Source organism: Patiria miniata, unplaced genomic scaffold (genome assembly GCF_015706575.1).
Source record: "Patiria miniata isolate m_02_andy unplaced genomic scaffold, ASM1570657v1 HiC_scaffold_7, whole genome shotgun sequence".
Classification (NCBI taxonomy): Eukaryota; Metazoa; Echinodermata; class Asteroidea; order Valvatida; family Asterinidae; genus Patiria; species Patiria miniata.
In genome coordinates, this window is record NW_024037074.1 from 25,220,671 (window position 1) to 25,244,840 (window position 24,170).

At 41.1% G+C, this 24,170-nt stretch overlaps 1 protein-coding gene across 2 annotated transcripts in view; it reads right to left on the reverse strand.

The window, feature by feature from the left end:
* Positions 1-19,459: 19,459 nt before the first annotated feature.
* LOC119745412 (insulin gene enhancer protein ISL-1-like) overlaps positions 19,460-24,170 on the reverse strand; it is a 36,982-nt gene continuing 32,271 nt past the window's right edge. For both annotated transcript variants that reach the window (XM_038221736.1, XM_038221737.1), the window contains exon 6: positions 19,460-22,901. In XM_038221736.1, the coding sequence (XP_038077664.1) occupies positions 22,743-22,901 (159 nt within the window). In that variant the 3' untranslated portion in view covers positions 19,460-22,742. The remainder of the gene's footprint in view (positions 22,902-24,170) is intronic.

A 24,170-nucleotide genomic window follows, 5' to 3' on the forward strand; every position in this document is an offset into this window, starting at 1 on the left:
TACTCCTTATGTCGCATAGCGCCAGTGTGGCCTACTCCGTCGCAGAGCGCCTGTGTGTGGTAGCTAATCCGCATGTCACAAAGCGCCAGTATGGAACCTACTCCTTATGTCGCATAGCGCCAGTGTGGTACCGACTCCGTAGGTTGCAGAGCGCCTGTGTGTGGTAGCTAATCCGCATGTCACAAAGCGCTGGTGTGGAACCTACACCTTATGTCGCATAGCGCCAGTATGGTACCGACTCCGTAGGTTGCAGAGCGCCTGTGTGTGGTAGCTAATCCGCATGTCACAAAGCGCCGGTGTGGTACCTACACCTTATGTCGCATAGCGCCAGTGTGGTACCGACTCCGTAGGTTGCAGAGCGCCTGTGTGTGGTAGCTAATCCGCATGTCACAAAGCGCCAGTGTGGAACCTACTCCGTATGTCGCAGGTTCAATCCCGCTCCAGTCAATTTCTTTGTTCAACTTAAATACTTATTTTGGAAATGTTTTCAAACAAACTATTCTTTATTTTAGATTGTTTGTTCATATACGTGGTGTCAGTCATTTTCCCGTTGACAAACAACGAATCTCTTACCAGTTGTTAGTTAAGATTAAGTCTCATGACAACCAAAACTGTATTCTCTTGGGAAACTTAAACACTCAATTTATTACCATCGGTTACTCATCTTCGCTAAAAACTTATATATTGATAGTGATGTAGTTGCTATCTCGGAGTTTATTATTTTTCAAGAACAAAACAAAAGTTGTAATAACAGAAAAATACAAAAATAACAAACATGCATGGATTAAAACACTCTGTAAGGAAATATGCATTCCTCTAAAATGTATGACAATAATGACTAAAAACATTAAAATGTGCATTATTTTCCATAATAAAGAAGGTCATGTTATTTGCTGTTAACAGAAGGCGCTGTCGCCGTGACGTTACTTAAGGCAAACACTCCGCAGTTCTAAGGTTTTCTGTACAAAATGTTAACCTCCAAAATAACCGAACCTTAGATCAATTGATTGTTTGTAAGTTAGACAATCAACAAAGGAACATCTCAAAACAGAGATGACGATAGTAGACAACCAAACTTATGGCTTACTTTTGATTCGCGTGTACAAGTCTTGATGTGAGACCGGCGGATAGGGATTGTATTCTCATTAACAATCAGTGAGTCAGTCATTTGTGTGTAGACTTGTTTGGCGCAGACGGTCTCTTGTTTCTTCGACTAGGAGACCTAGCCTACACATTCACAAAATGGGGATACCCGAAATGCTGCATGCGATATATAACTGGGCTATGCTTCAACACTGAAATGGTAATATTCCTGGTTCATGTCATTGACAACTTGGTGCGGCTTCTATTAATGCAAGAGGATGAAAATCCAATACGCCGACGACTCATTTCTCGACCCAAACCATCATATCTGAAAATTCATCGGCTCGTCGGCCTGATTATGATCGCCTGGTCGGTCTTGTCAGGGGAGCTCGTGCCGCAATCTTCCCTCCAAATCTTTCCCCAAGAAGACCTTTCCCCAGGAGACTACCCGGGAAAGATGTAACCGGTTCGCCTCTCCGAGAAACACAATACCGGCGCTGTCTGCCTCGCTTTCCTGCCGGCCTAGTTGAAGTGGGGACCCCCGGGAGCATCTGACCGTACTGTGCTCGGTGGTCCTGTCGCTGTTTTCGTTCTCTAAACCCCAAGACTCTCAGCCCTCCGCCGTGGACTATCAGCCTTAGCCACCATGCACACTTACCAAACTCAAGGTTTGATCCAACTTATCTGTCATTTTTCGTTAACCCTGGCAATAAAAAGCTTGTCAGTAAGGCTCAGAAATAAAAGAGGTCCTCGAAATCGGAAGATGATATCCACGGCATTAAACTTACGATCGGGACGGAACAACATGTAGAACAGAAGGGGGAAAAACCTAGGGGACCCGGGGGACAAGAGGGGGAGATTCGACTGTGGGAACAGGTGGTCGGGAGCTCCGACTGAGTATGACTTGTTCATTCTTTCCCTCGTCAACTGCTTGTCATCACGGGGTGTTTCCTTTGCTGACAAGCACTAGATCCTCCAAGGCGAGGGAGTAACTGGAGGTGAATAGCGGGGAATCCTGTCTTCGGCGGATTTTGTTTGTTGATGCCCGGTTGTATTTTTTTTTTGAGAACTGACTTTTGTTTTGTCTAATTGGATCATGTTCCATATCTGTCCTTGATGCTGAGTGCGAATTGTTGCCGGACGCAAGCATGGTGTTCATGTTGCTAGTTTCCCAGAAAGATTAATCCAGCATATTCCTAGATAACGTCTTTACCGCTTGGACTGGAATCTGTGGCAATTTGAGCATTTAGGTCTGAGTTTACGTTCTCTTTTTATGTGAACGTCTTGGTACCATACACTGACTAGTCTGGTCACGGACTCCCTGATTAGCAGTGACGCATAATGATTAGCAATGACGTACATCGTGAATTATCGCAATATCATTAGGGAAAATTCCGACCAAACCGGCACTGTGTCTTCACACATCCGGTTTTGGGATATCTGAACTTTTAGTTGACATCAACGGTGACATTTAACCCTTATGTTTTATCTCAGAAACCTAACTCACAGGATAATGCAGCGATGATACTGCCTAATTTAGGCTGACACTGAAAATGGACTGCAGTAAGCTAGCCCACGCTATCTGAACCATCTCACAGGTCAGCGCTTGGCTTGAGTAATTTCAGGTGACAAGTCCCATTCACGCCACCTGAAACGTCTACAGATTTTGTTTATAATTAGTGCCGAAAAATAAAGAACTTGATACATCTAGAATATTGCATCATTGTTATTCCTCTCATGACAACCATGCAGTTATTTGAACCGCTTTCCAATGAACAGTAAGTGGACCAAAGTCCAAATCACAAAACTATAATTTCTCGCCAAAAATGATTTACATTTATAGTTCTCATAGTGGTGATCTTGTATGACAAATGTTGTTTAATTTCATGTGCAATGACACAAAGACTATCTGTGCCGAGACAGTATTTTTTGGCGAAACAGAAATCTTAAAATAACAGAAACAAACAGAAACAGACATGACGCGTGCCTGAATTTTCTCATCATAATTTGAACGCACATTGTGGGCGCATCAAACGCGCGGCCCTTAAGCGGGCCCCGAACCCCACGCCGTAATTTTTGAGATCCACTTTTTGGGGGACCAAAACATATTCCCCCCCCCCAAAAAAAAAGATGTGATCTGATGTGGCCCAGCGAACACAGAAGTTACGTTCAACGGCTCACGTCAGGAGGGGTAGTTTGCTTTTTCCTCTAAAAGCAGTCAGTATTTAGGCATGTTGTACTCGCGTACAATGCTATGAGTACGAGTATGTGGAGTACTTTTCAATGGTTACTAGTGAGAGCTGTAACGAGTCACTGAATTTTGTGATGCAGTGTAGCGGATAATTTATACGCTGACAATTTCAAAATCACATTGCAGCAAACGAAACTGTTTCTGATTACATGTATATAGAATTATATATATTTATTTTTTGAAAGCAGGACATAAATTTAACAGGAGTGAAAATCACCCAAGAATTGGGAAGTGCCTCCGGGATAGTAGTTGTAAACTACATGATAAAACGACGATTTTGGAGTCCGTGATACGGCGTATATTTTGACGGTAACGTGAAGTACGCGAACAAAAAGAAAACCCTTTGTACCGAAAGTCACCGCAAACGTAATATTTTTGGGGACTCGAGTGTTATAAGCCTTCGACTCGAGTCGAGTCGAGTCTTTTGATGAGGGACTCGAGTCGAGTCATTTGCTCGCAGTGACTCGAGTCGAGTCAGTTACCCGGTGGGACTCGAGTCGCCAAAAATTGTGACTCGATTCTGACTCGAGTCGAGTCATTGACTCGAGTCATTACAACTCTGGTACGAGTATTGCTTTGCTATGAGTCCAGTATGCGTGCGAGTATACTTTCCCATGAGAACGAGCATGAATATAAGTATTTTCCATGAATACGGGTATGAATACGAGTACTTTGCTATGAATATGGGCTCCAATGGGTAGGTATGTTCCTAAGGAATTTTTTGGCTGTCGGACTTGGTTATATGCAAAAGTACACTTACGTACGAATGTGAGTACTTTGCAACAAGTACGAGTACAGGTAGTTTTTTTACTTGTGAATATGTTATATACGTTCTCATTATATTTACGAAAAATTGTAGTCGAGCACGTAGTAAGTACAAGCACGAATACTACAACACTGCTGCTAAGACGGTGGTGTTTCAACACTTTGGCTAGGGCTGCAATATTGGAAAAGTTTCAAGAAAGAAAAGTGGGAAAGAGTCAATGAAGTGAGCGGCTCACCGAAGGATATTATAATACACGCCAGCTGATTGGTCACCAAGTAGTGATTCGGGCATTATTAATCACTGGGTCTGCGCCTATGATAGACAATTCAGTGGAGTGAAACTACTACAGTCATGATACGTTCCCTGGACGTGCGCAGGGCATGATGGGGCCGCCTGCCAATGACAGACATGCCCATTATACCTTTTGTCGGCAAACTTGCAGCTTGGTCCATGCAGCCAGCGCTGGTTCAATTATGATTTGCGGTAGTTCCACCATGCATTATGCATGTGGCGCATTTTGTGATGGTCAATATTTCAGCAGTTCTCACAGATTCAGCCCGCTTGAGACACACTTGCATTTTGTACCCATCTGCCGATACAGATCAGACGTCATTAAAGATAATTCAATATTTACAACTGGCTGTGACATCTGTGGTTGCACAGTACGCGCGATAACTGAAATAGCTGGCTTGAGACAATGCATAAATTACCAGAATGCTGCACTGTTAAATGTATATTGTATTCATTGTCTGAACAAGGTATATAAAAACGCGTATAAAATTCGATTGCAAGCTGATGATCGGTATCTGGGGTGAGATGAGAACCAAGCAGCACTTATAGGATTGGATGTGAAAGATTACATCTTAGTACGGTACTGGGACATAGGTGAAACGTACGTGGCATTGAATGGTTAATCTTAAAAGGGTACCAAATCATTTCACGAGAAGTTGGGATGAAGTGGTATGGCAATTAGCCTGGGAATTTCTTACTTTTTAATGAGAAAGCTGCTCTGAAACTAACTTAGGCCCTATGTTTTAATTCTAATTCTAAGGCATGATGAGAACATAAAGAACTAGAACAAAATTCCATAACTGAATGGAACAGTAAGAGGTCATGGGTGTCCCTTTTTTTCAAGTTCCCATTAATCAACACTTTAACTCGCCTTGTATCCGTGAGATTCGCTTTATCAGTCCTTAGCGATGGCAGGCAGGTGGGACTACGCACACTGCTTTACTGCCGCCTCAAGGAACCGTTTGGGGCGGGAGTTCCCGCCCCTCCTAATCTCTTATGCATCCTTAAACTTCACATTTTTGAAAACGTGGTCGACAAAACTGTTTTAAGATTGAAATGACGTTCGATTTTGCGTAACACAAATCTAAATTGGAATCCTCAAATACCTAATTTAAGTATCTATTTGTTGACTGGCCAAGTGATACACTGAATTCATATTACCACGACAAATCTGCTGCACTGGTGTCACTGCACTAGAAGACATTGCCCACCCGCTTCGAGAGCATTTTCCAAAACCCAGGCACCGCGGGTTGGCTTAAATCTTTCACCTGTGTTTGAAATCATGTGAAGCGGGAATCAAGCATAGGTAATGTTCCACACAAATAATTATAGTCCCTTCGTATCCTAATAGTTGTAAACACACGGTATTTTGTTTTTGATTTGTGATCGTATACAATTTAATGCTACCAAGTGCTAACAATTATACTACACATTACACAAACCTTTTCCCCTAATCTTCCGTCATCAATTTTTGAAACAATGTTAGGACCGTGAATTCTGGGCCGGGTGGGCTCCATAACGTCTAATTCTCAGACAAGTTCACAGTGGCCCATGTATAACTCTTGCCGTGTATCGTGGAGGATATACATTATGCCGTTGCCCCCAAATCAAGACAGTAAACGTAGGTTAGCTTTACATTTCTCCTTGCAATAATACTTCTCTTTGCGACCATACGACACATGCCTGTCAGACGTGTATTTGTTTTTAAAAGGACGGCCCCTCTCAGAATGTATGCCAGAAAAAGACGTTCTGTGACCGGCTTATCGGTCGACCGACTTTACCATCAGCTACAAAGAAGCCAACACATCCGGAACTCGGCTGTTTGTGTTTTTCTTGCGACACAAATTCTTGAATGAGCTGTCACTTTGCGCGGGAAAAAAATGTGTGAGTTGGTTGCCACATGGATCACACGTGGCCTGCTTTGTCTGACAGGTAAATACACACACGAGATAAAAAAACCTCTTCTATTTTGGTCCCCTGGGCAAAAGATAAGTCTTGACAAAATGACGATCGAGTATGTGACAGGATTCTGACATTGCGTACAGGAGGAAAATGGACAGGGGACAGTAAATTGAGGTCGGTTGCAAACCGCACTTTACAAAATAAACACGATTTCCACCAATAATGCCCGCCTTTTTGAAACTGTAACCTCTCCAAGCGTTACAAGGAAATTTAATTGCTATGGACTTGGGGAAACCATTGTCGGTCAGTCTTTTCAAAGAAACAGTTTCAGTTCTTCAAGTACTACACGGTGAGTCAAAAAGAATGTGACCGAGTTAGAAAAAAAACCCATTGAAATCAATTATATGTTTTGTTTCATCAAAATAATTAAGATAGGAATAAAGTACATGTTGTTGACCAGTTATTGTGAAAATATCCTGTAATTTTCAGACTTAGCTGTCCACCACTGATCGTTTACCGATACGCATTGATGAATACCCTTTGAAAACAATGAACAAAGGAAAACAGACAAAAATCACCATTCTTATTTCAAAATAAGACTTGATTTAACCTCATTACAAAACACACAATCTGACAGTAAAATTAATGTTTCTGTCTCACTCAAATAAAATCTCGTTTGGATTTGAAAGCATGTATGTACTCAGCTGAGTAGCTCCAAGCATTTAGTATTCCATGGACAGCTTTAAAAAAATGGGTTATTTTAGTAAAACATGCATAACTTTCGATAACAAGGATCAATTTAAGTAATTCCCTTTTTTTCTTCAGATGAGTGGAAGAACATGCTCGTTTAATACGTGTTTCATGGGTGTATCAAATCTAATTGTTTTAATTGGGCAAAGTAATTAATCCTGGTCCCTTTCTTTTTAACTCAACCTGTGCAGATCGTCGCTTGTCAACAAACAAATCCACCACTTCATGCTTATACGGTTGGTACATTTTTTTCAACTCCCAACAATTTTCAAAGTGTGCCTTTTCTTAAATGTGTTTCGTAATTCTTCTTTTCTAAGAATATCTGCTTACCAAACACTTTAAGTAAATTATGCAGACCCCGTGTGCACATTGTCTTGTATTCCCAGTCACTGTGAGGTTAACATCCAAATTTGATATCCTCTCCGTGTGCGTAAAGTGATATTCCTCTCGATCCCAAGGACTCTCGTCCTAGCATGTCACTGACCAATCATATCACTTTCCGCCATATCTTTTTGGCGTGCTCGGGTTTCAAATAAATTGCTTGGAACAGTGCGTGGCAGACGACCCTGCTCAGTGACAAAGGGAGTTTCACTAGGGAGGGACAGGCAAAGACATGAAAGTTTGAATGGAACGGACCCACATTCATAACATGATTATGTCTCTGAATTCTTTCTCATGAATATTCATATCCCACAGGTGTTTTATCATAGACGTTTCCTTCAGCAGTTAATGTAGACCGTCGCTGGGTGCCATCATGAAAGTTGAGTAACTAACGCAATGGCGTATCCATGCATGTTTGGGTCGAGAAGGGCAAAACAGGGAATGCCTGAAACACAACCTCGTCCCTATGACGTGAGCAGTACGCTTCCATTAGCTGATCTCTCGCAGTCTAGCCCTGGTATTGATCAAAAATTGTGTACAACTAGGTACGGAATAGTGTGGTACCTAGCCAATTGTGTTTTCAATTTAAAGTCCCGCCAAGCAACAACCTTTGGACCTTAATTATTTTGCCAGAATGCTAGGCAAATTCACCGCGGCGTTCGATTAGCCTCATTTTCGTGGCTTCCTCGAGTGTAAATCCCGTGTATGCACGGGGAAGCTACTCGAACGCACTACATTAATAGGTCACGTGATATTCAATCACGTGATGTTTCATGCATCCCCGTTAGAAAGCGTAAAGGGTGTACCTATACGACTGAGGACATGGGACAATGGGGTGTGTGCGATAACAATGGGCCCGACGCTGCCCACGGACCTGGGCACTAGTCCTCGGGAGAATTTCGTGTACAAACCTTATGGGAGCTGTCGATAACAAGTTACAGTACAAACAAAAGGGAACAAAAAAGGAAAGGGGCAGGTCCTCATGAGTATAGTAAAACACGACTGTGTGTGTGTGCGTGTTTATGGTGTAAATCGAGGACACAAACGAGCAAAATCATCGGTGAATCGAGGTCAGAAACCAAATCGAGGACTCCTCGGTTGGAAAATGTGTACAAACCAATGAGAGCTGTTGCGACAAAGGAAAAGGGAAGAGGAACATAAGAAAATCCTCGATTTACACCATAAACAAACGTGCTTGTTTGGGTGGGTGTGTTTTTACGTGCTGACTTAAAAACCGAAGGAAGTGCATTAGTTAAACACACAGAAAGTTCTACGGTTCAATTATACGCCTGGACGACAAAGGCATGTTTTTTTTAGTGCCGACTTAAAAGACCAATACAGGGTGGTTAAAAAAAAAAGGACACCCACATTTGACAGCAATTTTCACCTATTTTTAAAAATCATTTTAAATTGTCGATTAGTAGCTATTAAAGTACTGGCCTTTAAGCAAATGTGACGAAAGAAATCGTTGCATTTGCACATTTTGTCGTTGAGCTATACTAATTTGAACATTTCATGTGCGAATCCTGTTTGTCCACGGAGGTATACATTCCCTTCGCTTGACTGAGCTCAGCTATCGGAGCTTTATTTGAAAGGGCATGACATTTGATTGTTATGTTATGTAATGTTATGCAACAATGAACTTAAGCCGACAGCTCATTGAGTAGATGATCTTAACACTGACATGAATAATTGGACAGCTTCAATAAAAGTTTCCAGGACAAAATATATTTTGGTGGGAAGGTTTTTTAATTTTTATGAACTACGAAAATGTCCAATTTACATAGAATAACCCGTGGACAAGGCTGATTTTGGTGACTTGTATTCAAATTAGCATAATTTCACTATTTTTGCGACTTTCACTAAGCTTTTTTTCATCATGCATGGTTAAAGGCCTATACTTTACTACTATGTGAAAAAAATATTTGCAATAAGTTCATTAAGTAGGTGAAAATTGCTGTCAAAGGTGGGTGTCCTTTTTTTTTAACCACCCTGTACATAAATAAATAAATAAATAAACATAATATTAGCATTTAAAGGTTACCTGCGATATCGATAACCCCGAGGACCTGAGGTCAAGTCCCCGGGAGGTTTCCGTGTACACTGAACCTTATTGGGCGTGTCGAGAAAAGGTTAAAGTTCAATAGGAACACAAGAAGGGAACATACAGGGTCTCGTGCAGTTAAGTAAAACAATTTGAAAACACGACTGTGTGGGTGTGTGTTCACGAGTTGGTCATTTGTGAAGCGGGTGAAATTCCCTCGACAAAGTCGCCTCGCCCGCTTCGCCTGTTGCCAAAGCCGCCTCGCCAATACTGTACAATGTATGTCAAAAATGCTCACACTTGGACTTCATATAAGAAACACCACACATTTTGGAATCAACTACAAGCATGTGCACAGGCACTGAACAACTAATGACAAGTTCCTTTTTCAAGACACAAAACGACTATGCCTTGTAACACCGAGCGCCATTTCATTAAATCTTAAACGACAGGTTGTAATTTATTGAATGTTTCACTCGTGCTTGGAATCCTACTTGTAATTATTCATAGTGTTTTAAATTTGATTATCAGCACTATATTCAACACCTCTGCACTCCTTTTGATGGACGTGTTGCAGTTTCTCAGAACGTGATGCACCCAATCAAAGTAATGGACTTCACTTCACACTTGCAAGGAGTGCAGTTTGTCCGGAATGGTCTGTACCTCCCATCAGACGACATTTGCTTACTTGATGGCATGGAGTGTAAAAGTGACGGTCCCAGCCCGCGCCTGCGTCAAATATGGAGGAATTTCGGATCGCTAACGCAATTTCGTCAATCGCTTCTCTAAATTATCACCGTCACGGCGAACATACCCCCTTTCCAATTCCCAGCCAACCGTGTTTTAGGGGGCTCGTATGATGTCCAATTTGTTCCAGCCCAAATGCGATTTGGCAGCGCTCAGGGAGTGGCACACGACAAGGTAATCGAATCGGCCGTGGGTTCGAGGGGGAAATAACAGACAAAAGTAAAGCTGAAAGAATGGATGTCAAATTTTGCTGGCCTGGCGGGGGGACATGGGGCCCGAAGCCTGGGGAGGTAGCACTCAACGAGTCCATGCTTTGGTTAAGGAGTCCTGTCGCGCGATCATTCATGTGAAAAACTGTGACATCAATTTAAGTTCAATTTGCAGACATCTCTCTCCGAACGCTCGACTTTGCTAACAAGTTTAGAGTCATGTTATTGGCGCACACTACTTCACCCGTGTGAATTCTATGGTAGGACAAAATGTGATCACTCTTCGTCTGTGATTTAGCTACAGGCCGTTATTTTGCAGGAGGGGACGCCTCGGTACTGATTTATGGCATTTCTCCCTCCCTCTTCATTCAAGTCAAAGATAATAAAGTTAATTCTAATAAATTTACACACTTTGAACATACGCACAAGTTCAGTACTCTTTTCTCCAAAACCCATTCAGGCTCGTGGTTGGTTTTTTTTTACTTCATGAACATTTGCTTTGGGTGAATGAACACGGATGCTTGGGAATACAGACTCTTTATCATTATCTATAGCAAGTAGCAAATTCAAGAAAGGATGAATATGCAGCCAGTTGACGAATCGATGGAAATGCACTCGGTCAGTTCGACAGCTGCCAACTTGACCCTGACGAAAATCGAAGCACATTCATTTCAACCGACCACCAAATATGACTTTGCGGGTGTTAGAACTTTTCACCCCAAAAAAATTGAATAAATTTGTGTAAATGAGAATCGTTAACATTTCAAGCGGAACTCGCAATACCTTCGACAGTTCCGCTTGATTTATTTGCCCGTCCCGTAAATAGTAATTGATTTAACACGTGCAGTGTACAATCATATTGCAGGACAACATCCAGGTTTCAAAGTGGGTGGGCATACGTACGCCAACATGTAGGAGCGGTACTGATAATCAAGACAATTACATAAAAATCTTGTCTTTGGCCATGCACCTTGATGCATTTATCGTATGCTGTGGACCCGATTGTGGCAGGCGTTCGTCTTGGTATTGGAACCTTGCATGACATAGAACCTATCCCTTCGCATGTTGGATTTTAGAATGGGAAGCGCATTGCCACGAACCAAATATTGTTAACTCGACTGATATCTCACCGCGACAAAAAAAATAATAGCACTAGTTACTCGTTGCAGTAACTATCTGGCCGCAACGAGATACCTACACTTTGTGTTTTCTCGTTGCCCATCTACACTTCCATAAATATTCCTTAGGAGGGAAACTGCAGTAAAGTCATGGATTGAACAATCCGGATTAAGAAAATAACGTTTTTTACGTCTTCATAAATGATGGCAATCTATTTATTTGATCATAAATGGACATGATTCTTTTCTTCCAAGAAAGCATACATGCTCGGTCAATGGTAGGCCCTATATCTGAACCCCCAAATCTCAAGAAACGATCGCAAACCCCATTACATGCAGCGTCCCCCCCCCCCCATTTCCCCCGCGCTGTCTGAAGTCGGTTGACTAAACTTCCATTACGGACAGTGTGTAAAATGTGTCCGAACTTAGGCTTCTGTCGCAACACCTACATGGCAAAGATAGACTTGATTTTGATAGGAATCTCGTGAGGACATGAAACTCGCGAGGAAATGATAATTGATGAGAGTTTCACACGGCAGGGCTTTGAATTTCCTCCTTGAATTGTTGGTGCGAGCGTCTAAGGTTGCGTATACTAAGATCGTCTGAAATATCTGTGAGACAATAATCGTGAAGGTCTTCCATTACAAAACCGGTGGTAGATAGAAAGATAACCATGCACACTGCATTCTTTACTTCGCATCGGAAATAGTCACCTCTAAGTAGTTTATGTCAATAACAAGCGTTGATTTCTCAACATTCGGTTGGGGTGACAGCAATAAAACAAACCTCTGTATCGGTAGCCTCGGGCGTCAAGTGATGAAATAAGCCAGGAGCCCCTGCTTGCAGCCATTAGAAACCGAAGTATGGAAATATGTAGGGAATAAAATAAAACCTTATATTCCCTGAGGGATATACAAATATTTCCCCATTGTACACAAACTGTCGAGGACGGATAAACAAAACGGGTCTCGCACCAGACGACTTCTGTCCCGTGCTGCCGGCATTTGGAACTCAAATTCCCCGAGGATGTCTTCTCAGAGGCATGGTGGATTTTTTTTACCACCCAAAACTTTTGTTTTGTATTTTTTAACATCGTAAACCCTTGCAAAGATCACTGGCATTCTGTAAACTTTAGCAAATGTTGGATGAGGAAAACATATTAGCCGTGTCTGTAACACAATACTCACAAAAGCAGGACGTCGTGTTGTCAATTGAGTGGGCACAGAATGTATTAATTCATGGGGAGAGAACAAAAAAACAACAAAACGAACACTTTACTTCAGTTTTGGGCCATGGAGGGAAAAAAAAACACGACAGAGGGGCATCAGATAATACGGCGAAAGTGTTGTGTTCCTCCCGTCACTTAATAAGACTGCTTAGTAGTTACATGTACTTCCAGTAGACCCTGTCAGGTGACAGTGGCACAACCTATTACTATACAGAACAAGTATCTGACGTCACGTCACATATGCAGATTAGGCTGCTGGGGAAAAAGTTTAAATAAAGACTGGATAACACAGTAGGGCGTATTTCCCCATCATAGCGCCCTCCGCTGTCTCGTGCCTTAACATGTCTGGTTTTGGAAAGATTTCATTACTACCAAATGTTATAATGTAAGTTTTTAAAGGGTCCATGAGATGAATTTATCTCAGGAACACATTTCGTGCAGCTTTATACTCCTCTTAAATGCATGAAAACTATTGGACATCTCTTTTTGGTTAATTTTCTTGAAAAGGTTACTTCTTTAAACATTTTTTAAAACTTCCATGCTTTTCAGAACAACCGAGGACGCTGTTGCTGTGATGAACCCCAAAATTTGCCAAAGCATTTTTGAGAAAAAAATTGCTCATTGGTTTACTGACAAAACAACGAATTGCCAAAGAAAAGAAAATTTACGACGGCAAATGACATCCCGAAATGACATCACACTTCTGCTCGTGAAAATGGAATTTCGCATTAACATAAAAACAAAAAAGGCACCAAAATACCCTTGAAAATGACAAAACGAAAATTAAAAGTATAGTTAAATGGGACACAGAGGTGCAGTTTCAAGGTTTCCATTAAAAATACATTGCATGGCCCTTTAAGTTCTTTTCCTGGTTGCGAACAATTCAAAATCGGAATATTTTGGTGAATATCTTAATGCCAATATGGATTGCATTTTCTCAGCAAAAAGAGCCCCTTGCTAAAAAAAATCATCCAGCGATTAATGGTATTTTTTACGAGGACGGCACTTTTATAAATAAACTGGTTTCCGAACTCTCTATTACAACTAGGGACAATTCGGGAAGGCGGGAAATAGCTGGCCGTTGGGCGCTTGAACTGTTGCATTCGATTCTCTATACCCTCACTGTACAGACACGGTGCACTGTACATGTACATTCATGTATGCACCGTCGTCATGTACATGTACAGTACATGTACATGTACATGTACATGTACATTCCATTAAAAAACCGAAAGAGCCCGGCCTGCCGAAAGAGCCCGGTTTAAACAGACACTGCAGTCTTGAATATTTCATCGACTTTATATGCACATAGGCCCTATACCTCGTTATTGGATAATACACTCTTGGGCAAAATAATTTAAAATCGTCAGGTGTTGTTTTAAAAGAATCGTTAAAAAATACAAAATGATACCTTTGTTTGATTCCGTAATTATCTGAAGCCTGATTATCTGAAGCCTGAAAAATTGAAACTATTGTAAACGCAATCAGGCGTTTACAATAGTTTCTATGTTTCAGGCTTCAGATCATCAAAACAGCTCTTAAAATATCATTTAATGCATTTTTAATATAGAATTCTCCTTTAGTGTGTAGGCCCCCTACATCTTTTCACAATTTGTCAAAGAAAACATCCAAGCCATTTTGACCCTCATGCAGACGCATGCGAAAAATATATTCATTTTACAGCGGTAATATTTCGCGCATGCCCACAAACTAAATGGTACCCATGAACAGACGTGTTTGACGATTTTTCTGTATGAGTTTTGCAGCATTGGGATACAAAAACACTGTTTTCTGTTGTGCCTCTCGCCAGTAGCAATCAAAAATAAATAATCATAATTGCCTCTTTGCCTGTTTTAGCTTTCGACTGTTGTGTAATGTCTCAAAATGTTCAAATATATTTTCGTCGCATCTACCTGTAAACCTTCTAATTCTAGATTATTTTTTCCACATTCCTCTGTGCATCCACTTTTCGACGCGCAAGATCGCAGACATTACTAACGATCAGAATTACGACCAACGAAACGACGGAGCGGCTTGAACAGTCTAAACTCCCGGGGGTCGCGCCTCGATTGGCCCGGTAACCGCACACAATCGACCGGTCAAATCTTAGCATCGGTAGCTGCTTGCTCATCGAGTTTGTTCTCTATGTAGGAGGCCACATTCATCCTATTTAGAAAACACGGCTTCAAGTGGTTACTGTACCGTGTTTAACTTTATGCTCTACACCCTCTTGAAGTTGGTGCAGTTACGCAATATGTTTTCCCACTGCAGTATAAACAAGGGAAAAATGCTGTACTCAGAGTTTTGATGCAAAACGAAAGGAGTTTAAAGTACCGTTAAGCATTCCATGATATACTTGGTTTTCCGAGCGTGTAATGAACAGACAAAAAACCAGAAATAATCGTTATTCAGTCGTTAGGTTGTGTGTTGCAGTGTTGGTCTGGACCGGACAGGTCCATCGGTCATCTCTGGTCATCCGAGTTCTGGTCAGCGAGCCTCATATTTGTACAACACTGACCAAAGTGGCCACTTCAATCAATATGACTTAATGCCACACCTATCTTGCTACCCCTCTTACTTTGCGCAGTGTGTTTTAAAGGGAACTATCACTACATGTATAAGGAAAGGAGGCCCGTGAGGAGCCGGCCCTGACGATTTGTTCTGAGTTTTTAATGAAATTCTAATCGTTGGTAGGGCACTGATCCCTGGACTGCGTCAAACCTGGTGTAGCATTCTGAAACTTTCTTCCCGATTCTTTTACACTAAAAGCCCTGAACAATTCGCTCTTAGCACGCTCAACCATGGGCCTTATTCACGAGTTGGTCATTTTTGTCGAGTTCCCTGAATGTATTTTATTAATTGTTAACTGTTGAATGGGATGGCGCCAGACTATTTATGCAGGCACAATACAGCCTTATTCTACCGCCATTTTTTTTTTAATGTGGCTTTAAACAATAGGGGATATTTAATTACATATTTTAAATTATTCATTGAAGCATACTGGAATTTATTATATATTAAGTTGTTTTCATTTCTCTTCGCAAGTTCCAAAAATTAAGACTTTACCTAACTTTTCAATTCAACATGGCCGACTCGTGAATAAGGCCCATAAGCATGCAGAGCCTCGATCTGGTAACTATACACAATAAAAATAGCCGGTTAGTGATTCCTGTGTATACACGGGAATCACTGAACCGGCTATATCGAGGCTCTGCATGCTTATGGCGGAAGCGTGCAAAGAGCGAATCGTTCGCTGTATAGGTTTTCGTTTCTATAACGTTTTGATGAATGTGGTGATTTCATGAGTGTTCAAAGGCACTGGAATATTCCCACCCGGAGGAACACAAGCCAATGGCCTATGCCAATTTTTAATCAGAGGCCATGCATGGGGATGCCCCATTCGTAGTTTATGTCAGTAAAATCTTTTTTTTCCTGGCAAAATCGACCTGCCTTAAGCTGATGTTTACTCATCGAGTCAATTTGCTGAACATAATTGTTTGGCCTTTCGGCAGCCCTGAGAATTTGGGACCAGCAGCGTTTTATTCCTAGCTTGCAGTACATACCCTATTATTTTAACAAGCCCAAAGGGTCAATCAGCTGTTGGCATTAGCCGATTATTCCTCACCAACCCAAACAATGGTCACCACTTTTTTGTGAGGCTGGCTGTCAACGTCAACCCGATTCAATCAGCCAGGGTTTATTTAATTTCGACCTCAGAGGAGGGGCGGCCATTTTGTAAGTTCAATAAATACCCTCCGCCCAATTAGTACCCATTGTCGTCTTGAATGCAACCCATCTCAAAATCGATCTCATTAGAACCCCTAATCCTACCCAAGGCGTAATATCCGTTCCCCATCCCCACTAACCATGCAAGCCATTGGTTGTCACCTCCAACTGGGCCAACTCACAGCCTTCACAGACACGCTTTTTGTACCTTCCACAAAACGTTTTGTTCGAAGGTTCCGTTGTCCAAGATATAACCAAACAGGGTTTGTTATACAGTTCAATTGCTGGTCTTCCTGCTGCGTGATCCCCAGTAAACACCCCAACTTTATGGAGGGCTGTGAAACGAATGTGAGAGGGACGAAGAAAAAAAAGAGCCACTGGCGATGTAATCTGCCCTTTGTGTCCAGGAATCCTACAATAGTGGAAAGTTTTGAAAGAAACCACAGCTTGAGACCTCAGGTGCTGGAATGTCGATACTCGGCCATAAAAACAAACCCCATGCATGTCTCTCGCACTGCCGATACAAACAATGATATCTATTGAACTCATTGCACCAGTTCTGCTATTTCACCTAGGGACCATTCCCTATTCTTATCCTGGCTAAGGGATGGGATTATCAGCGGATTAGCCCCGGCGGCAAGCCTTCACAACTCCCTTCATTCAAAGCCACCGATCGGTTATTGATTCTCGTGATGTTAAACGGTGCTGAAAATTTTGCTAAAGCTGTCTTAAGCGGCACCCTTTCTGACTTTTTTGCGCCCCTCCAGCAGCTCCAATCATTCAAAGTTGGTTAATCCCGGCTAAAGTCTAGGGCCCTTGACTGACTCCCAGCCAAGTTAAATACAGACGATTTGGGGCTTACTTCCAATTTAACGGCTTCTTGTAGGCGTGATTTTTGGCGCGATTTAACAATACCTTTTGATTAGCCAGGACAGGAGTGCTGCTGCTAGACCCCACGTACCCCCGCTGGGCCGCCTTGGACCCCGAATTAGCACCCGTAATGATACCATTCAACACTCCCGAATGCCCCAAACAACCCTTAAATCGAGCCGACGGATTACCTTAGCAGAGGGAGAGGAGGAATCATGTTGTAGTTTTCTTTTTTGACCACGATCACCTGCGATTATTTTTTATTCCGATACATCTTTGTTACTGTCAGTGTCTATATATAATGGTTGTACACCCTAGACTGGATGCCATATGACATAAATTGGTACTTCATGGCAGTATCTGACTCTGTCACTGTCTATATGGATCCTGCATGTAGAGTCCATCCTATGTATGGCACCTGGTGACAGTTCCCTTGCGATGATGAAGTCGACAGGTTCAGACCTTTGAAACCGCGGGCAAATACCGTATATTCTTATACATGAACATTTAGATGTAATTCACAGTTCCACTTATCTCCCCTTTTATTTTTAAGTAACACCAATCAAGAAAAACACAAAATCTTAAGCCTTAGTGCAAGAATAATATTGGTTTAGGGTTATAAGATGGGGTCGTGAGCGACTGTGGACATTACATGTTTTTACAGATAGTCGAGGCGCTTATTCAAATAACTGTTAACATTGACTTGATTTTAATGTTTTGACGTAAAGATATGCAGTCAGAACAGTTCCACCAACTCCCTGGGTAGAGGACCCATGAATCTAAGGTTCACGATACCTTGGTCGTATCCACTCCAAAACAAATGCGCTACTCAACAACATTTTCAATATACAATGTACATGTACTCTTATTTTCTTCCAGAAAACCATACCGAGTTTGTCGGGTCTCTGAAATATGATTCGTCTTTTAGCAAAATGGAGACATTTTATGATTCATGCCGATGGAAACGAGATGACTTTTTCAGTCTAAAGGTTCAAGGATTGGCAAACGGGGCTAAAATGTGTAGATCCAAACATGGAAAACGTCAACAGTAACATGATGACAGCAGACAGCAAAGAAACATAGTCGTATGTATTCTCAGTGCGTTCTGGGCATCAAGGAAGGACTACAGTAGCCAGTACACTGGTACTGCTTACTGGTGGAACATGACTGTTGCAATCGTACGGAGTCCTACATTGGGTTATTGTCCTAATTTCTCCACCAGCACTATTCAAACACCATCGATTTGGGATATGATGAATGATTGCACTACATGTTCATAGCGGCGTCGTCTGATGTCAAACTAAACCAGTGAACTGATGCTTACCACACAAAGAACATTGTCTAGTTCGACTAAGCTGTTTATTTATTACAGCAGGAGATAAAACCGTATGAGGCTGGCGTAGGTAACGCCGTTGATGTCACAAAAGCCTGTTACGCATGGTTGATGTTGAATAGGTACCCTGTTCTGCATGGTGCATAATATTAAGCCTATGAATTTGAATATAGTGAGTGTAACCTGTCTAGCATCAGTACCTGTAACTTTTGGGGGCAATTAATTTAGTTAAGCCCAATTTGCTTTTCAAGTGCATGGGAACCAAAATGCAGATTAGAAGGGGTCTGTATGGCAGACAATAATATATTGGTCTAAACAGGCTGTTATAGCATCGAATTGGCTGTTTGAAGGTAAACTGCTGTTCGCTCCGTGGTATTTTTGTTAGTTTCGATTTGTTTTGTCATAAATAGAAAGGATGTACATGTAAATACAGGGAGGGGTTGTCAGGATATACCCCACTTGTTGACTATGGATGGGCCGTGCTGAGATAATCCCCGTCTGACCATGGTCTGACCAATATCCTTTTGTGTAAAAACATCATATGAAAAGGCGATAATTCTCAAGTACAGTCGACTCCCGTTAATACTCCGTTTGTATGAGCAACGGTAGGCCGTAAACTTATGAAATAAAAATAGCTACAGCAAGGTGTTCAAAGTCAGAACCTAAACACACATCAATAATTGCCTTATACTCCTCTGCAGCTGGATGCAACAATGTCCCTTTTATATAGAACACATTACGCTGACGCAATGCATAAATATAGGTTTCAGCCACCGGTGATATCTTTATTTGCCAAAATGCGACTGGAAAACGTCACTTCATCTTAAATATACACCAGCAAATAGCAGTTACACCGACAACAAATAAGTTAGATCAAAAGTAAAAGGAAACGCCAATTCGTACATCATATCCACATCTTTTCTTTACATGAAAATAACTGGTGCACGTTGTATGTCCTATGTACACGTACAATTTTTCAGAATAACATGACTGTATTTCGTTATACGGTTAACACATACGATGAAGATAATATCAATATCAACAATATATCGACGGTAAACAATAGTCAGTATAAGCACTGCGACAAAGTAATGACTTCAACGAAGTAATGTAAAGTGATATTGCGTTTTGGTGCCCTATAAAATATAAACATACAGATACATTTATAATGGAGTAAGCCTTGTTTATCTACGCAAATGCCGATTAAAAAAACTGTCCTTTTTTTCTCGAAGAGAGTTGATAGTACAGATTGTGATTAGAATATTTGATCATCGACATATTGCTTCGTTTGGTGTGTTTCATAGGAATTAAGCATTGCACATAAATATACCATCATAAAGTAAGTCCAGTGACGAATACCTTACAGGAAGCTAGAACGACGTATTTGATGATGTCACCACAAATTGACAAACCCTAGTTTAAACCGTGACGCAGAATGTACGGTTCGTAAGAATTTACCAATTTATAGCATCATCTCCGTCGTGGGTTGTATTTTTGGTTTTAGGTTAGTGATTTGCTCCTGCCAAATCACAAAAGACCAGGTTCATTGACCCATTCTCTCCAGACAAAACACTAATCTCTGGTTAGGGTCTACACTTTTGCCGCTGCTCTTACCCTCTCGCCTATCTAGTGGTCATAGTTACCTCACGTTCGCTTTCTTGTGATTCTTTCACACACAAAAAATGAACGGGGAATGGAATTGCCAACGATTGTAAAATGAACAGACGAATTCTGTGCGGGTAGCAAAGCCAAGCGGGTCGTCGTGTGATTAGACTGAAAGGAAACCCAAATTCGGCTGCCGCTTGTGCCGTCACGGTTCGGCTGGAAATCGGCCTCGCCGGCCGCCCTATTGGAACTTTATTCAAATTCATAGAAAAGGGAAAGGTCGTGAACGGATACAAGAAGTGCTGGCAACCGAGAGGAGCACACGCAAAAAGAACCCAACTCATCCGTGATCGGGCACAACATACACATTATATTGCCATGTTTTCACTTTTAAAATATTGGGACAATTAAAGAATTAAGGTGGGATGAACAAAGACACAAATGTTATTACCAGCCCTTGTTTTTCTGAAACTGTGGAATATCTTTGAATGGGCCAAATGATATATACAAATAAGTCTATCTGAATTTACACAACGAAGTACATGTAATACCTTTCAATAAATAATGAAAATGAACCAAACTTTTTTATAATTTACATGGTGTGAGCGTAGCCACTGCAAGTACGCATACATGTACCTCCAAAAAAAGAGGGAAAAAAACCCGAATCATTCAAAATTGAATATAGTATATACTGGCAAGAAACAAAATATTAAAAACAACTTTGCAACATGGGGCTAAATGCCCGAGATTGGGTGAGATGCTTGATGCAGCCTCTCATACTTAACTGACGGGAAAGACACATCTTAAAAATAAAGCATTAAAATTAGAAAACATTTGAAGGTTTGAAACTGGAACCTTTGTGTCGGTATCTGTCCCGTTAAGTCCAAGATATTATGCATATGCCGGCCCAAAACCGTACAAGCATGTTGTAGCCAGCACAAATAGTGGATTTGTTACCGGGGCAACATCAAGCTAGGAATTAAGCAATGACGTCATATTTAACATTGCCTGCTTTGCATATCGGCATTTATAGGAGCTACTGTTAACTGCCGACAAGTTAGGATCTCTCTCAGGCGTTTGAACTTCTAAAAGCCAAACTATACTTGAAAAGTGAGATTGGAATATATTATCCCTGATTTTTGATCCTGAAGGAGAGCCATGAATGAAAAGACCATTTTCACTTCAGTGTTGCTAAACAGTAGTAAAAGATTGACGAAAATCATACCTAACGTGTACACCAACATGCAGCAAGATACTCTAGATTTAAACAAATTGAAGCTCTACGTGATATCATCAATGTAATGTGAATGAAAAATCGGAAACTATAGGTTCAATGTACATCTCTATGCAACCGATCCGAAAAACGGAGTGGTTTATGTTCAAAGAGTGTACTGATTCATGAAAAGGCCATGCGGTATAGACGGATTTCAAATCAGTTCTGAAACCGAGTGCCTTCAGTGTTCTCTTTTGTGGTTAGGATTAAACAAAGTAAAGGTTCGCAATACCATCAAAATGGCTAAGCACTCAGAACATTTCATTGGATTCTAATTTAAATCCGTCTATGCGAAGTCGAAACCAAACAAACATTTATACTGGATGGCGAGTTTTGTATTGCAATCGATATTTTCGTACTTCCAGCATTGCAAATAAATAAAATGCCGTTCATGCATTATTTTCGAAAACATTGTAGGCCCTAATTTGTAAAACTGCTTGATGCTCATCATTATATACTTATGGTGGAAACGCAATGTATTTCAAATGTGACAATCTGTGTTAACCAAACGAAATTAATTGCACAAACTTAAGGCCTGGTGTGCACTGCGTAGTGAAGCAGGAATGTTCGTTTTTATTTTACCGTAAGCTCAAATCATGAACAGGAATTTTAACATCAAGCAACATTCCTGCACTAGATTTGAGGGCGACGAGCATCAACGTTTTCACAACTTATGAAATTCGCAGTGCCCCGTCAGTCAGTGAACGCATAGAGTATACATGTAGTCATGCGTGCAAACATGTAACTGTAGTAGTCGACTACACGTGCTGACAGTTGTTTCTCTGTGAATGAATTCATTTTGATCCAAACTGTATTCGAACCTTTGCCGACTGACACGCCATGTTGCTCCGTGGTTGCACTCTTTGGCCTGGATATTTGCTTTGAGTGCCTTGGGATCCTTCGTACACATCTACGGTCACAGCTTCCTGGATAAACGGTGTTAATCCGCAGCAGGACTCGAACCTCCCATCATGACATTCCCTGTTTATGCTGAACACACTTTTCCTGTTTCACTAAAGCGCCTCTTTAATGTTGTAAAGGGGGTTGAGAAGTCAAGTCTCTCACCCTTCTGCACATCAGCTCATATTCCACGGCGAAGGTTTCAACTTCAAGTATTATACTGCACAATGGAAAGTCGATGAGTACTTAAAACGCAAAATCCACGTCAATCGCTGACGCTTAGCGAATCCATCCGATCCATGTGGCCGTTGGAACCGCCATGTACCCGGTCAGATGAATCCGGCGTTGGCGGTAAACTCATAATTGCAGAGTTATCGTCTCGCATATCCTTGGACTGCCCGAGGTTCTGTTCGGAAAAGTTAACCTGCATCCGAAAAAAGTAAAAGAAACAATACATAAATTGTCTATAAGTCATGGTCGCAATAATACATGCAATTTCTCAATTCACATTATTAACCGCAGTCTAAAGAGTTGAAAGCACATGGAAACGATGGGTTAATGAATAACAATTCAAATTTTTATAGAAGTTTCCAGCAATTTACACAATGTTACAGTGATTCATTTATTACTCCTGTTAAAAAAATGCCTAAAGCGTACATCAACAAGACACAAACTCTCAGTTATATAAGAAAGGTGTAAGGAGTCTTCAGTAAACTAAATGCAATATGTAACTACAGAGTTTGAAATAGATTGCCAGAGATTATAGGAAATTATGTGTGAGATGATAATAAATGGATGCGCCTGCGGCGAGTGAGCTAAATTTCACTGCCTGAGAGAGACGACATTAAAAACTGCTAAGACGCAAGACGAATCGAATGGGTAATCTTATTAAGTTATCGCCTGGTGAGAAATCATGAAGACGATGACCAAACAAAGTCAGCAAGTGATACTGTGAGTACACACTAGGCAGCCAGGGAGAGATCCGTGTTGGAAAGACGCTGAAAATGAATCCCAGTGTTCGTGATTCCATCAAGAGTTCTGTGTGCTCTTCTCTTATACCATCTATCGCCGACCCAGCTTACAATACAGACAACAAAAATCAGTGGTCTGTTACTGTATTGATGTTTGCAATAGACAAGAAGGGGCAATGTAAAACATCGTCACAATGTCGGCAGATGTTTGTAATTCGATTATATATTTGATTGACAACGGGCAGTCCCTATTGACGAAATCGACAGTTAAAGTTGTGATGTCTAAACCACGGGAGTGAAAAAAGCATGTACGCCTAAACTAGTGCTTCGATTGTTTAAGGAGTACATAGGAAAATTGAATATTGTGCCAAAGAAGAAGACCCTGGTGCAAGACAGTTGATAAATATGAGGATGTCACTTTATTTAGATGAACGTAACCTGCTGACCCAGTGTGAACATCGGTGTTTTAAAGAAAAAGCGATTTTATGTTCAAAGGTAAAATTAAAAAAAGTATACATTAACGCAAACAATGATATTTATAAATTTCATAATACAGACGCTGTTTTCTACTAATGAACAGTGGTGAACGGTAGTGATCCCTAAAACTAAAGCCATTAACCAATTTCACAGATTTTTTTCGAATAATTTATCGAGGTAGGTTTTAAAAGTTCATGGTTGAAAGTGTGTGTCGTGAAATAAAAACAAAATCAAGACAGACACAA